The sequence below is a fragment of the Marmota monax genome, unplaced genomic scaffold, assembly GCF_021218885.2.
Source record: "Marmota monax isolate L192 unplaced genomic scaffold, Marmota_monax_Labrador192_F-V1.1 WCK01_AAM20220418_F8-fsc00277, whole genome shotgun sequence".
Lineage (NCBI taxonomy): Eukaryota > Metazoa > Chordata > Mammalia > Rodentia > Sciuridae > Marmota > Marmota monax.
Window position 1 is genome coordinate 1201803 of NW_026694513.1, and position 15632 is coordinate 1217434.

The 15632-nt window shown below is 38.3% G+C and overlaps 1 protein-coding gene across 1 annotated transcript in view; it reads left to right on the forward strand.

Annotated features, from left to right (window-relative positions):
* The first annotated feature begins 7088 nt into the window (after positions 1-7088).
* Rcl1 (RNA terminal phosphate cyclase like 1) overlaps positions 7089-15632 on the forward strand; it is a 74358-nt gene continuing 65814 nt past the window's right edge. Inside the window, exon 1 of the mRNA XM_046420151.2 lies at positions 7089-7347. Within this exon, the coding sequence (XP_046276107.1) occupies positions 7212-7347 (136 nt within the window). The 5' untranslated portion in view covers positions 7089-7211. The remainder of the gene's footprint in view (positions 7348-15632) is intronic.

Below are 15632 nucleotides of genomic sequence, written 5' to 3' on the forward strand. Positions count from 1 at the left end.
AGTTCTTGAAACACTGGCCAGAGCAATTAGACAGACAAAAGAAATTAAAGGGATATGCATAGGAAAAGAAGAACTTAAATTAGTACTATTTGCTAACAATATGATTCGATACCTAGAAGACCCAAAAAACTCCACCAGAAAACTTCTAGAGCTAGTAAATGAATTCAGCAAAGTAGCAGGATATAAAATTAACACCCATAAATCAAAGGCATTTTTGTATATCAGTAACAAATACTCTGAGAAGGAAATGAGGAAAACTACCCCATTCACAATAACCTAAAAAAAAAAAAATACTTGGAAATCCACTTAACGAAAGAGGTAAAAGATCTATACAATGAAAACTACAGAACCCTAAAGGGAGAAATCAAAGAAGACATTAGAAGATGGAAAGATCTACCTTGCTCTTGGATAGGCAGAATTAATATTATCAAAATGACCATACTACCAAAAACAATATACAGATTTAATGCAATTCCGATCAAAATCCCAGTGGCATTCCTCATAGAAATAGAAAAGCAATCATGAAATTCATCCTCCTTAGTTTCAACTGTTTATCAGAATAGTTCACAGTACTCAGAAAAACATGTATTGACATTTAATAATTTATTATAAAGGTATTTCAAAGGACATAGATGAGCACTCTGAAAAAGAGGTAAATAGAATGTTGTCAAGAGGGTCCCACATTCGGGACCTTTTGTCTTTAAGAAGTTGAAGTTGGCACCCTCCTGGCATGTGGATGTGTTCAGCAACTAGGATACTCTCTGACACTATAGGAATTTTTATGGAGGCTTCATTGTATAGGCTTGATTGTTTATTAACTAAATATCCATTACCTCTTTCCTTTTTGAAGAATGGGGGATAAGGCTAACCATTCCAAGTTTTTGGTTGTGGAATGGTCTTTCTGTCTCACCTCCCCATTTAGGAACTCACCAAGAATTTTTTCATTAGAACAAAAGATATTCCAGCACCCAGAAAATCCTAGGGGATTTAAGAGCTCTGTATCAGGAATCAAGTTCAAAGATTACATATTAGAACAAAAGATATTCCTAGCACCAGTGTTTCTTAGGAAAGTACTAGGTTTTAGGGTTTCCATGTCAGGAAACAGAGGCAGAGACCAAATATACATTTCTTATTATGACACATTATCACAATTTGAAATTATCTTAATTGTTTGAGTACTTATTCATTGTCTTTCTCCCCTAACTACAATGTAAATCTCTGTGGCTGTAGGGACCTTATTAGATTGTTTCTTGTCTCCCCAGCACCCAATAATCATACCTAGTATTGGTTTAGTATTAGGAATTCAGTACATATTAGTTTCTCTTCTCATGAAAATCCAAGAATTTATATTTTCTTTCTTACTATTATAACAATTGAAGTTTAAATATGGGGAAGATAGGGGACCACTGTGATTTGTAAATGCAGAAAAATAGAGCAACCTGTTTAGTTTGGCATATGACTGCTCAGCTGAAGATTGTATTTTCCTGCTTCTTGTGGGCTATGGTTAGTAGGGCTATGGGATTGAGTGGAGAGGTGTGTGCAATTTTTGGGGAGTGACTTTAGAAAAAGAGTATAGGTGCTGTTTATTTTCCATTCTGTCTTCCCACAGGGCAGTGTGTGATGCTATTGGGAGAAGTTGTTTCATACCACAAGTTGGAAACTGCATTATTATAATTAAAGAGAAAGAAGATAGAAAGATGGAGCCACCCAACTGGGCGGTTTGCTGCAGTAACAACCAATTACAAATTTCTAGAGGATTATAGAAAATTTTTTTTTTCCATTTATAGAACATGTAAGGTGACTGCTGCTGTGGGTTGGGCATGGATGTTTTCTATGTATCTCCATTTTAGAATGCTGGAGAAGCATTTCCCAATCTGGATATAGTCTCACTGTAGTAGGAAAAAGAAAAGGAAGTTGGTGGAAGCACACAAAACTCTTAAGAGTTCTGTGTTATCAATCAAACAAGTCACATGCTATCAAACAAGTCACATGGCAAAGCCCAATACTAATAAGGCAGGGATATATATATATATATATATATATATATATATACATACATACATATCTCATGGTGAGAATATATGTTTTACGTTTGGAATACTAATTGGGAACAATAATATAATATACTACATCTGCATAGCAACTCTAGATTGCTTATGCTTGAACCACTGTTATTTTGACTTTAATGGCAGTCAAAACTATTAAAATTTATGTTGCAATGGAATTCTACACAAATAAATTTAGACAAAGGAGGAATAGTTTTAAAAATATAGAATATAGATGGTACCAAAGTGTTTTGGAACTTTTTTAAAACATAAGGCCTGCTGAAGACAGTGGTGCATGCCTATAATCTCAGGGACTCGGGAGGTTCAAGGAACCCAGGTTCAAGGCCAGCCTCAGCAATTTAGCACAATCCTGTCTCAAAATAAAATAAAATAAAACGGGCAGAGGAAATATCTCTGTGTTAAAGCACTTTCCTGGCATATACAAGGCCCTGAATTTCCTCCCTAGTACTATAGACAAGAACAACAACAGCAGCAGCAATATCCCTAAGGACAATAAGTAAATAGAAGAAGGGATTGCTAAAGGAAAGGAGTTATCCACTTCCTTAGTTTAATTCTTTTGTTATTTTTTAAACTAAAAAAAAATCAGTTGTAGATGGACATAATACCTTTATTTTATTTATTTATTTTTATGTGGTGCTTAGGATTAAACCCAGTACTTTGCTTGTGCAAGGCAAATGCTCTACCACTGAGCTACAACTCCAGCCCCTTTATTTATTTTACTACATATTTTTTACATTTTCTTAGTGGTTGCCCTTGGGATTGACATCTTAATTTATAATAATGCAGTTCAAATTAATCCCATCTTAGGGCTGGGGTTGTGACTCAGTGGCAGAGCACTTGTCTGGCACATGTGAGGCACTGGGTTCAATCCTCAGCACCACATAAAAACAAATAAAATAAAGATATTGTGTCTGTCTACAACTAAAAAATATTCAAAAAATTAATCCCATTTTAGTTTCAGTAGTACGTAAAAGTTTTACTCCTATATAGCTCCTTCCCTCTCCCCTGTGCTGTTGTTAGAAACTACACCTTTATTTATTATACGCCAATTAACATAGATTCATAGGTACTGTTTTATGCAGCTGTCTTTGAAAGAAGATAGGAAAATAGGTTGTGAACAAAAATGCATTGAAATGTTTGTATATATTTACCTACATCCTTACCTTTGCAGGTGTTCTTCTTTTTTCATATAGTTTTGAATAACTGTCTGGTGTTATTTTACTTTAGCCTGAAGGACTCTCTTTGGCTTTTTTTTTTTGTAGCTTAAGTCTACTAGTAACAAATTCTTCTGTTATTTTTCTCATAGTTCTGATAATTTTGTTAGATATAGAATTTTTGGTGACAGCTTTTTTTTTTTTTTAAATCTCTTAGTACTTTGACTATCTCTTCCCACTTCCTTTTGTCCTCCATGCTTCCCAATGAGAAATCAGCTGTTGATCTATTTTTTAGTCTCTCTTATATGCAATAAATGGCTTCTCTCTTGCTGCTTTCAATATTCTTTGTCTTTCAACAGTTTGCTTATGTCATATCTTGGTGTGGATCTTTCTATCTTCCTTGAAATTTCTTGAGCTTCTTAGATGTGTAGACTCATGAATTTAATCAAAATTGGAGATATTTTGCTCTCAGTATTTTTTCAGATATTTCTTCTTCCCGTTTATCTCTCTCCTTTCTCAGGACTCCCGTTATTTTTATGTTGGTACACTTAAAGGTATATCACAGGTCCTTTTTTCTAAACTTTTAAAACTTCTCAAAATGTGGTCCTTAGGCCAGAAGCATCAATATCTCCCAGGAAATCATTAGAAATGTAAATTCTCAAGGGTCTACCCTATATTGAAAAAATTTCTGGATAGGAGACCCAGCAATCTGTGTTTTAACAAGCCTCCTAGGAATTTTGATGCATGCTAAAGTTTGAGAATCTAGAATGTTGACACGTTGACTTTACTGATTTAGCCTAGCCATTCTTTTCACACTTTTAAAAATTCCTACTTGGTGCTAAGCACTGGGGATATAATGATAAGATACTACTTCTTCTCTAAACAATAGGACATAGGCTTGCCCTCACTGGATTACAGAATGTTGTTCAAGAGGCTACTATATATATTATACAAGGTTATGTGTGCAGTTGTGAATAGTTATTATGGGATCTCAAAGGAGGAGCATTGGATATAAACATTTATCCTGAAACTAGAGCAGTGTTAGTATTAGTTCCAGGCTGATGTGGAAAAAAGCTCTCATATTCATGATGATTAAAACAAAGGACATAGTGAAATAGCAGGGTGGGTATAAGTGTGGTCTTGAGCAAGTTCTCTGTGAACTGGGAGGAGCTAACTTCTACCCTGGCCCTTACATCTGAGGGCCTGTGGTTAAGCCAAGTAGGCTTTTATCCTTATGAACATGGAAGTGTGGAAGCAAGTACAAGTCAAGGAATATGTCATTTATCACTTAGTATGAAAGAAGAATCTATAAACAACATGTAAAAAATTGTAATGGATAATTTCAAATATAAGCAAAGATCAACAGAGTTGTATCATAAACTTGTGTTTATCTTTTAAAAAATTATTTATTTGTTCTAGTCAGTTATACATGATAGCAGAATGCTCTTTGACTCATTGTACACAATGGAGTTGTGCTAGCACAACTTTTGACTTCTCTTGTTGTACCCAAAGTAGGATCACACCATTCATGCAATCATACATGTACCTAGGATAATGATGTCTGTCTCATTTCACCATCTTTCCTACCCCTCAAACCTCTATTTATCTTTATTATAACATTTGAACTAATTGGTATGAGGATAAATAAGATTACCTTGGTGAAACCTTTAGCATACAGCCTCACTCCCAGTGAGCCTTCAATAATCCTATCCAAGATATTTCTTGTGCCTTGCTGAGATAGAACTATGCAGGGTTTGTTATGGTTTGGATGTGAGGTGTTTGTTCCTCAAAAACTCATATGTGAGACAATGCAAGAATGTTCAGAAGTAAAATGAGTATCAGAGTTGTAACCTAATCAGTGGATTAATCCACTGATATAGGTTAATTGGGCAGCAACTATAGGCAACTGGGGTGTGGCTGGAATAAGTAGGTCACTGGGGGTACTCCTTTGTGATTTATATTTTATCTCTGGTGAGCAGAGTCCTGTTTCCTAGTTACCATGTCCTAAGCTGCTTTCCTCTACTGCTCTCTTAGCCATTGACTTGTCTCACCTTGGACCTAGAGCTATGGAGTCAGCTGACCATAGACCTTACTTCTGAAACTGTGAGCTAAAATAAACTTCTCCTCCTCTATATTGTTCAGGTCAGGTGTTTAGGTCACAGCCACAAAAAACCCTAACTAAATCAAGAGTGTATAGTTATACTGTATCAAAACTGAAACAATACAAATGTGCCACAATGAATCTTTTTCAATTATTTATTACTGTATAAAAAAACACTCCTAAACCATATTTTAATATGGTAACAATAATTGATTTAGTTTATGGATATGCAATTTGGACAGGGCCCATAAGGAATAGCTCATCTGTGCTCCAGATGGCCTCAGCTAGGATGGCTGCAAAGGCTGGTCAGAAGCTGGCTGGGGAATGGAATCATCTGAGGGCTTGTTTATTACCCTGTCTGGCAGTTCATGCTGGGTGTCTACAGGAGCAGAGTGCTCTCTCTCTCCCTCTCTCTGTCTGGTTCCTTTAACATTACAACTTCATCACCATCAGACTTATGCTAGGCTTTTTATTAAATATTCAGAACTTAGATGGATATTTTGTTCTGATTTTACCATTTACTGGTACCACTTTAAATAAATCATGTTTTTGTTTTTGTTTTGTTTTGTTTTCTGAATCTCAGTTCACAAATTTAAAGTCAGGATTTATTTTGGGGTTGCCCAGAAGAAGACCCCAAGGAAAGAATTTGAGTGAAATTAATTTATTTGTGATTTAATTCTAGGACGTATCATAAGGGTGTTGGTAAGTGATACAGGGAAAGGAAAGATTCTTAACCAAGCAAATTACCACTGTGGGCATGTGAAGCTTAAATTCATTGGGGAATCTTGGGGAAACACTGCAGAATCTATTATCTCAGAGCTGCTTCCTAAGTTTGGAGTCATTTGATAGTCGACTGCGCATCTTTGAAGGTTTTTAGGAAAAAGAGTGAAAAACTCCAAGATTCAGTAAGATTTTAGTGTGCAGGATTGGAGGACAAAAAAGCAGCATTGAAGTTATTACAACTATCCATTATGAAGTATGTGAGGTGAAGGGCTTGTTTTGACATAAAACGCACGGTGAATATAAAGAACAAATAATTAAGGGCCACAACGAGCTATCTCAAAATAATAACTAGTGTCGAAGGGCATATCCTAATACAGACTACCACGTCTAGCTTCGTAGTTTTCCTGGGGTCCTTCCCCTTGTAGTAAGTCGGAAGGCACTACCTTCCAGGGTGACAGTGGAACGAAAGAACTGCGCCGGCAATGCTCTTAGCACTGCGCGGACAGCAGGAGAAGCGCGCCAACCTTGGTTTTCTCTTCTATTAGGGAAAAAGCAGGGAAGATAATGCCATCCTCACTCCTCAGTTGCTCTAAGCAGCGATGCTAAGCCACCTGCGCGTAGTAGGTTCCCAGTCGAAGTCTGTCGCTATCTCTGGACCCTTACACCGGGAGAAACCCCACAGTGACTTAAAGAACAGGCGACTCCAGCACCTGGGTTCCTACGCCGCGCCAACAAGCTCCCTCCCGCCGCGCTCTGTTGCCGGGGCCCGGGCACCACCCAGCTCCACTACGGGCCAATGGCAGTGCGGTATAGACTCCGCCCAGTTCGAGCACGAACCAATGGTGTCGGCGTACGGGCACCGCCCTGATTCCGCATTGGCCAATAGCAGCATGGCCCGGCTCAGGGGCCGCCCCCAGTCGGGTGGGGGAGGCGGGGAGGTGGCCACTGGCTCCGCCCCACTCCCCTCTGACCCGGTGTCTAGTCTCTCCGTCTTCCTGTTCCAAACCACGTGGACGCGCCCGGGGCTGCGGGGCTGTGGGGCTGTGGGGCTGAGAGACGCAGCTAGGGCCGCTGCCGCTGCTGTCACGGGGGGCGGGGGGTCAAGACTCTCTGGCCCATCCAAATAGCCGCGCTCCGCCTGCCCGTGCCTCTGCAAAGGGCGCGCACATGGCGACCCAGACACACTCCCTCAGCTACGCGGGGTGCAACTTCTTGCGCCAGCGTCTGGTCCTGTCTACTCTGAGCGGGCGCCCAGTCAAAATCCGAAAGATTCGGGCCCGAGATGACAACCCAGGCCTCCGAGGTAACTTGGGGAGGGCTGCGCCGCGGTGTGAGCGCAGGGCCGAGGGAAGCCGGAGCTGATGACTTGGGGGGCGGCGCGCGCAGGGGTCCTCAGGGTCCCGCGGGCGTGTCGAAAGGGCTGGTGTCACGTGGCCCCGGTGCCCGCACGCGCCAGTGTGGTGGCGGAGGCGGGGGTGGGACCTCAAGGGGTACGCTTAGCTGTACGCTGCGCTCAGTGTCTCCCAGGCGCTAGTAGTAAGTAAACAGCTACACGTTTTCCAGCATTACGTGTTGTAGCAGATCCCAGACATCTTCCTCACGCTTTCCTTCAGTCCCTATTCCTCTTGTAATAAACGTCTCAAAGGAGAAAAACAGTTTGTTGGACTGAAAGGGTGAATGAGCCCTCGGGAGATTTGGAGAGAAAAGTGCCACTGGTTGGTTCCCTGCCCCGTCCCAATACAGGTCTCAAAAGCAGCTGCCTCCCTCAGACCCCCCGCTGTCTCTGTCGCCATTATTTCTCACATCTCTTCTTGGGTGTGGATTTAAAAAAAAAAAAATCTGTTTTCAGATGTAACTGTAACTGATGTGTGCAGGACAGGAGCTTTGAGATAGTTTTTTTTTCTTTTTCTTTTAAACAGTCAAAGGCCCAATTGCCTTGACTTCAATAAAGGGTTGGTTACAAGCGATAAAACTACAGGTTTCAAAGCTTACTTTTTGCCCCACAAAGATAGATTAAAACTGGGCCCAATTCAAACACATGGTATGGAGTGGCTTCGGTTTTCACCTGGTCCCCTGGTGAAAGGTATGCATTTAAAAGCTTGTGTCTGATTGTCCCAAATTAGGAGAAACAGGTAAAGAAAAAAAAAAAGTCTGTAAATTGAAGGAGAAGATTGATGGTTTTGGTTTAGTCCTGGAAGCCTCCTGGGTCATGTTGATATGTTTAATTTTGCTCTGGCTTCTGTATAAGGGTGCTAGCCCATTTCATAATCTGGGTGAATGTAGTTTTTTTTTTTTTGAATAGTTAACATTTCTGCCTCTCTTGGATGGTGATTGCACATGGTGGTGGTGGGAAATATCATGTTATTGATGGAGACAAGTTAGGAAGGAAAGAACCTGAAGACCTCAGGAACAATAGTGAGCAACCTGGTGACTGAGGAAAAGGTTATGCACGGTTCCTGTCCTCCATCTACTGTGTGAAAGCAACTGAGGAAGTTAAGGAGAGACCACTAAATTGTTTATGCCAGGGCTCTTCTCTTCAACATCTGTTCTTCTTAATTTAACTCTGCCCCTTCTTGATTGCTTGATTCCTCTGCTCTGGCATTTTTCAAGCCTGAAGCCCTTTCTCCTAGCTTTCACTTTCTATGAACACTGGGTAATCTTTTCCTCCTTCAAAGTACTTTAACCTGGAGATGTGGGCTTTCTAACAGAAATATAGTGCCTAAAAGATGGAATTCAGAGTTTTGTCTCTTGACAGGTAGCCTCCAGTCTAATATTTAATTTTCCAAAGGATGCTTTTCCTGTGTTCCCCACTACACTGTTTGTGAACATCTCTTCAGTGCCACACAAATATGAGCTACCGTTTCTTCCAAGAACAGGACTTAGCCACTGGCATTTTCCTGAAATGGTACCAGACTGGTACCTGGAGCAGGTAGTACTAGTTGGCAGATACGCTGATTTTTTTTATGGGAAGCACCACAGTAGAGCATTATTTGCTTTACCTCATTAATATACCAAGGGACAAAAAGAGACCTTTACTTTAGACCTCTTTGTGCTGACTTCAAAGCTTCAGAAGCCTGGTAGATAGATAGATGTTTGTATGCTTAATTTCTTAAAGAGGGAACTGTGATACACATATATGCACACATTTGTAGATTTATTGCATTTGTGTACATGCACATGTAAGTTTATGTGCATATAAACATAGATATACATAAATACAGGGTAGCCCTTGACATTGCTTATGATCATAGTCAAGTGAGTTTTTTGTGGCTTGATTGAAGGTATAGCCAGTGTATCCAGTCATCTATCTTTTTCTGTCTCTTCCTGACTCATGAGAGTTGGAAAAAACTTAGCATATCTTGTAAAATCTTCAAATCAAATTGCAAGAATAATATCTTGTGGAATGGGCTTTGAGAGGATGGGGATGGTATGGGAGGCCTTCTGTTTCAGGACCATTCTTTCAGAAAAACTTTTTCGAGACCCATTCATTATGTACATGTTTTTGTGGAGGATGTAAATGTGAGAAACTGATTGCTGCTGCTGTTCTTAAAGGAGCTTGCCATCTAAGTTGGAAGAACTTGAGAGGAGTAGTGGGAATAGGTGAGTATGGCAGAGAGGCTCAGTGGAGTTCAGAGCAGCCATTTCCCTGAAAGTTGTGAAAAAAGTCTTTCTAGATTGATTTCTGTTCTGACAGGATGGAGTTGTTAGTTAGTGGTGATAGAAACATTTCTTTTTCTTTCTTTTTTTGCTGAGGAAAAAATTCTTAATTGTCATGGTCATAGTAGCTTCAGTGTTAGACCTTGGTTTGAGTCCTGGTTCTGCCTTTTTGCTGTTAGCTCTTAGATTTTGGGCAAGTTTGTTAATATTTCTAAACCTCAACTTTTTTCACCTGTAAATAAGAGTCAATGCTACCTTCCCCACAGTATTGTTGTAAGGATTAAATAATACAAGTGTAGTGAAAGGTGCCTGACACAGAAGAAGAATAAATGTTAGTTTTATTAGAAGACGAATAAATGTTAGTTTTAGAATTTTAAAGAATCCTTTAAAATTCACTAGGTAAAGTTATGCTGTCTAGTATCAAAAATCTGTTCCAGTTTCTTTTTTGGAAAATTTTCAGATACTTTAAGAGAATTATAATGATGCCTTCTCTGTATCTTCTTTTTCCAATTTTCCTATCAGGTGATCATTTACAAGTATTTCTTTGTTATATAATGTACTGGTTTCTTAATCAGGGGCAATTTTGTTCCCCAGAGGACATTTGGCAGTGCTTAGACATTTTTGGTTGTCACAACTGGGTTGGGATGTGGATACTATTGGCATTTAGTGGCTAGAGCCCAAGGATGCTGCTAAGTATGCTATAATGCACAGGACAGCGCCCCCCTCCCCCCATCAAGAAATAGTTCTTCCCATAGTGTCAGTAGTGTTGATATTGGAAAAATTCTGGCATATTGGACTTTAATAATTAAGGCTTTTCTTTTTCCCATATCCCTCATGATTAGGAATAGCAGCATGTGATACACAGAAAACTGCACAGGATTATTAAGTGGATGAGATATAGGTCATCTCTGAGACTTTAGGCTGTCTCCTTCTATGCAGAGGTTGTAAATAATAAAAATTTGAACCCCAAAGAAAGATGATCCTGGAGTGGTTTTAATAATTATTCAACCACATGAATAATTTATAGTTCATTTCTGGAGGAACATAACCAATTTTGTTGTCTCATTATACTTTCTGTCATTGAGTATAAAAAAGTTTTTTTGTTGCTTTTTTGGTTAAAAAGAACCAAGATATAATTCAGTAAGAGCTGGTAAAATTGAACATCCACTGATTAACAGCTGGAAGGAGAATGCAGCCATCTCTAGCCTAGAGGGCCTGTTTCCCTGTCCAACTGCATGATGGACTTGTGTCTTCCTCATCAGTGTTGGAAAGCACCTCCCAACTTTGTCAGGGTTTCACTAGGGCTGTGTCTTGTAGAGTTCGGTTGACTCAACAATTTCTGTGTAATGTCAGGTCTGAATAGAAAATAATTTTATGACAAAGATAATAGCAGAAATGATGGACTTGGGCAAGAGTTAGGAGTTAGGAGACAAAACTACTTCTACCCAGCAGGTCACATGACTGTCTTCCCCTGGGAAATAAGAGGAGTTATTTGGTGCCATGGAAGTGCTACATATAGCTTAAGTAGATAAGATTCTGAAAAAAGAAGGCTAAGGGGAGTTTTAATTAAAAGAATCTTTTAAAATGTGCTGAGGAAACATGTTGTATAGAGATTATTTGAAAGGTAAAAGATTTTTGGTTAACTGAAACTGATGCATTGTTTTGGGGACAAATCTGGGTTTTCATAAATTGGATCTTCCAAATGAAAATGTACCTGCATACCATCCCCACCCCCCTTCATGGTCTAGGATTCAGGATTGTTGATAGTCACCTGGATTTGGGGGAAGCTGGATGACTATAATAATGATAAGTATAGATTAAATATTGTCCCATTGATTAGCAGCCCCTTGTCCTTCTATTGACTTATTAAAATGTGCTCCTAAATGATTTTTGACTGCCCCAAATAAGACTTATCTTTTAAAGCCAAGGATCCTAAGGTTTTCAGATCTGCTGCTGCTGCTGAGAGGTTGTAAAGTGCTATTTCACTTGGAACTGCCCATCATCTCTTTTTTCCAAACTTTCCATTTTGAGATAATCATAGATTCACATACAGTTACAATAACTAATACAGAAAGATGCTGTTTATACTTTATCCAGTTTTTCCTAGTGGGAATATCTGAAAAAACCATAATACCTACAGTATTACAACCAGGATATTCACACTGATAGAATGGAGATACAGAAAATTTCTACCACTACAAGGATTCCTCATATTGTCCATTATAGCTGCATTCTCTTGTCTTCCCTCCGCCACTGTGTTTTTAAGGATTGGCAACCACTTATCTGTTCTTCACTTCTACAGTTTTGTCATTTGAAAAATGTTACATGAATGGAATTAGTGTGTAACCTTTTGGAACTGACCTTTTTCACTTACTGTTGTTTTTATCAAGATTGTTCTTTTTTACTGCTGAGAAGGATGCCATGATATGAAAGTACCACATTTTTTTTTTTTTTTAAACCATTACCTGTTGAAGGACATCTGTGTTCCTTCTTTCTTTCCCTCCTTTCCTTTGTTTTTTTGCTTTACTGGAAAGTGAACCCAGCAGGGCCTTATGCACTCTACCACTGAACTACATCCCTGGCCCTTTCTTTATATTTTATTTCGAGACAGACTTGCTGAGCTGCTGAGGTTGGCCTTTAACTTGAGATCCTTGTGTCAGGCCTCTAACTTGCTGGGATTATAAGAGTGTGCCACTGTACCTGGCCTGGGTCATTTCTAATTTTTGGCTATTATGAAAAGACTGTTATAAAAATTTGTGTATGGGTCTTTATGTGCACACAAGTCTTCCTTTCTCTGGGATAAATGTCAGGAGGACATTTGCTTTGTTTTATGGTTGTTGCATGTTCAATTTTTTAAAAAAATTGTCAAATTCTTTCTAAATGTTCCCATACTATTTTTTATTCCCATTAGCAGTTCATAGCAGCATATGAATTTCAGTATCAGTTTCTCTGCATCCTTACCAACACTTGATATTGTCACTAATTTTAATCATCTTGATACATGTGTAGTGATGTCTCATTGTAGTTTTAATTTGTGTATTCCATATGACTAATGATGTCTTCAGTAAAATATATTTTCTTGTTATTGTGCATTTTCTAATAGGATTGTATGTATTTATTGTTGCATTTTGGGAGTTTGGATTGGTTTGGTTTGGTACTAGGGATTAAACCTAGGGCCTTGCTCAGGCTAGCTATGTACTTTCTCACTGAATTATACCCCCATTCCTGAGTTTTGAGTGTTCTTTACTTATTCTAGTCTTTTGTCAGATATATGGTTTGCTAATATTTTCACCCACTCTATATTATGAATTTTCAGTCTTGTGCAGAAAAGATTTTGATATTAATGAGGTGGAATTTAACAATTTATCTTATTATGTTCTGTGGTTTTTGATTTCACATCAGAGAACCCTGCCTTGCTTTAGATCTTGAAGATTTTCTACCACAAATTAGAACATTCCTAATCTGAAAATCTGAAATCCTCCATAATCCAAAACTTTTTGAGTATTGACAACTGGAACATTCTATACTTGACTTCATGTGACAGGTCACAGTTAAAACACAAGAGCATTAAAAATGTATAAAATTACCTTCAAGCTATGCATATAAGGAATGTAAAAGAATTTCATGTTTGGACTTGAGTCCTATCCCCCACGATATCTTATTATACATATACAAATTTTCCAAAATCCAAAAAGATTCACAGTCTGAAACACTTCTGGTCGCAAGCACTTTAAATAAATGATACTCAACTTGTATGTTTTTTCTAAAGTATTATAATTAATTTTTGTATGACATGTAAAGCTTATTAGATGAAAGTTAATTTTTTCTCTATGCATCTCCAGTTGCTCAGCACTGATTATTGAAATGGTAATCTTTCTTCTTAATTGCTTTTGTACCTTTGTAAAGAATCAATTAGATTATTTGTGTGGTTCTCTTTTAGGGCTCTCCATTCTGTTCTTTGGGTCTGTGTGTCTAACCACTGAATCTTGGTTACTGTAGTTTTATAATTTTTTGAAATCAGACTGATTCCTCCAACATTTTTATTGTTCAAAATCACTTTACTTATTTTAGTTCCATGTAAATTGGCTTTTTATATAAATTTTAGAATAATCTTGTCTAAGCTCCAAAAATCTTGTTGGGATTTTGATAAGAACTATATTAAACCTATATGTCAGTTTGGGGAGATATTTGGGACTTTATATATATATATATATATATAAATATCTTTATTTTTTATTTTTATGTGGTATTGAGGATCGAACCTAGCGCCCTGTGCTACGGCTTGAGCCACACCCTGAGTTCCTGGGATATTTTTTCATAACTTGAGTTTTCTAATTCATGAACAGATTGTTTTTCCATTTATCTAGATTTCTAAAAATTTCTTTCATCAGTATGATATAGTTTTTAGCATATAAGACCCGTACGTGTTTTTTTAGATTTTACCTAAATGTATTTTTTTTTAGTTATACATGATGGTAAAATGTATTTTGGCAGAATATACATAAATAAAGTATAACTTACTCTATTAGAGTTCCCACTGTTTTTTTTTGGGGGGGGGTACTAGGGATTGAACTCAGGGGCACTCGACCACCGAGCCACATCCCCAGCCCTATTTGTACTTTATTTAGAGACAGTGTCTCACTGAATTGCTTAGCGCCTTGCTTTTGCTGAGGCTGGCTTTGAACTGTGATCCTCCTGCCTCAGCCTCCTGAGCCACTGAGATTACAGGTGTACGCCACCGTGCCTTGGCTAGGTTCTCACTCTTGTGCTCGTGCTCGATATAGAGTTACCCTGGTTGTGTATACAAATATAAGGCTAGGAAAGTTATGACCAATTAATTCTACTGTCTTTCCTATTCCCCTCCCCCTTCCCTTCGTTACACTTTGTCTAGTGCAATCTGTTTCTACTATTTTCTTCCCCAACCTCTCTTGTTTTGAGTTAGCATCCACAAGTCAGAAAGTACATTTGGCCTTTGGTGTTTTGGGTTTGGCTTATTTCACTTAGCATGATAATCTCTAGTTCCATTCATTTGCCAGCAAATGCCATAATTTCATTTTTCTTTATGTCTGAGTAATAGTCCATTGTGTATATATACCATATTTTCTTCATCCATTCATCCGTTGAAGGACACCTATGTTGTTTTCCATAGCTTGGCTGTTGTGAGTTGAGCTGCTATAAACATGGATGTGGCCGCATCACTGCACTATGCTGTTTTTAAGTCTTTGGGGTATAGACTGAGGAGTGGGATAACTGGGTCAGATGGTGGTTCCATTCCAAGTTTTCTAAGGAATCTCCACACTGCTTTCCATAGAGGTTGCACTAATTTGCAGTTCCACCAACAAACTATAAGAATACCTTTCTCCCCATATCCTCATCAACATTTATTGTTACTTGTATTCTTTTTTAATATACTTGTATTCTTTTTTAAATACTTATTAGCTGTAGATGAACACATAGTATCTTTATGTATTTTTATGTGGTGCTGAGGATTGAACCCAGTGCCTCACACATGGGAGGCAAGCATTTTACCACTGAGCTACAGCCTCAGCCCCAGTTACTTGTATTCTTTATAACTGCCATTCTGACTGTAGTGAGATGGAATATCAATGTAGTTTTAATTTGCATTTCTCTGATTGCTAGAGATGTTGAAAATTTTTTTCGTATTTTTAAAAAATATTTTTCTTTTAGTTGTAGAAGGATACAATGACTGTATTTTACTTGTTTTTATGTGGTGCTGAAGATTGAACCCGATGCCTTACATGCTAGGTGAGCGCTCTACTACTGAGCCACAACTATTTGTATTTCTTCTTCTGTGAAGTGCCTGTTCAGTTCCTTTGCCACTTTTTGATTGGGTCATTTATTTTTCTGATAAGTTTTCTGAGTACTTTTTTGGCAGTTAGTGCCTTCTGAGGTACTGGTGGTGAAGATTTT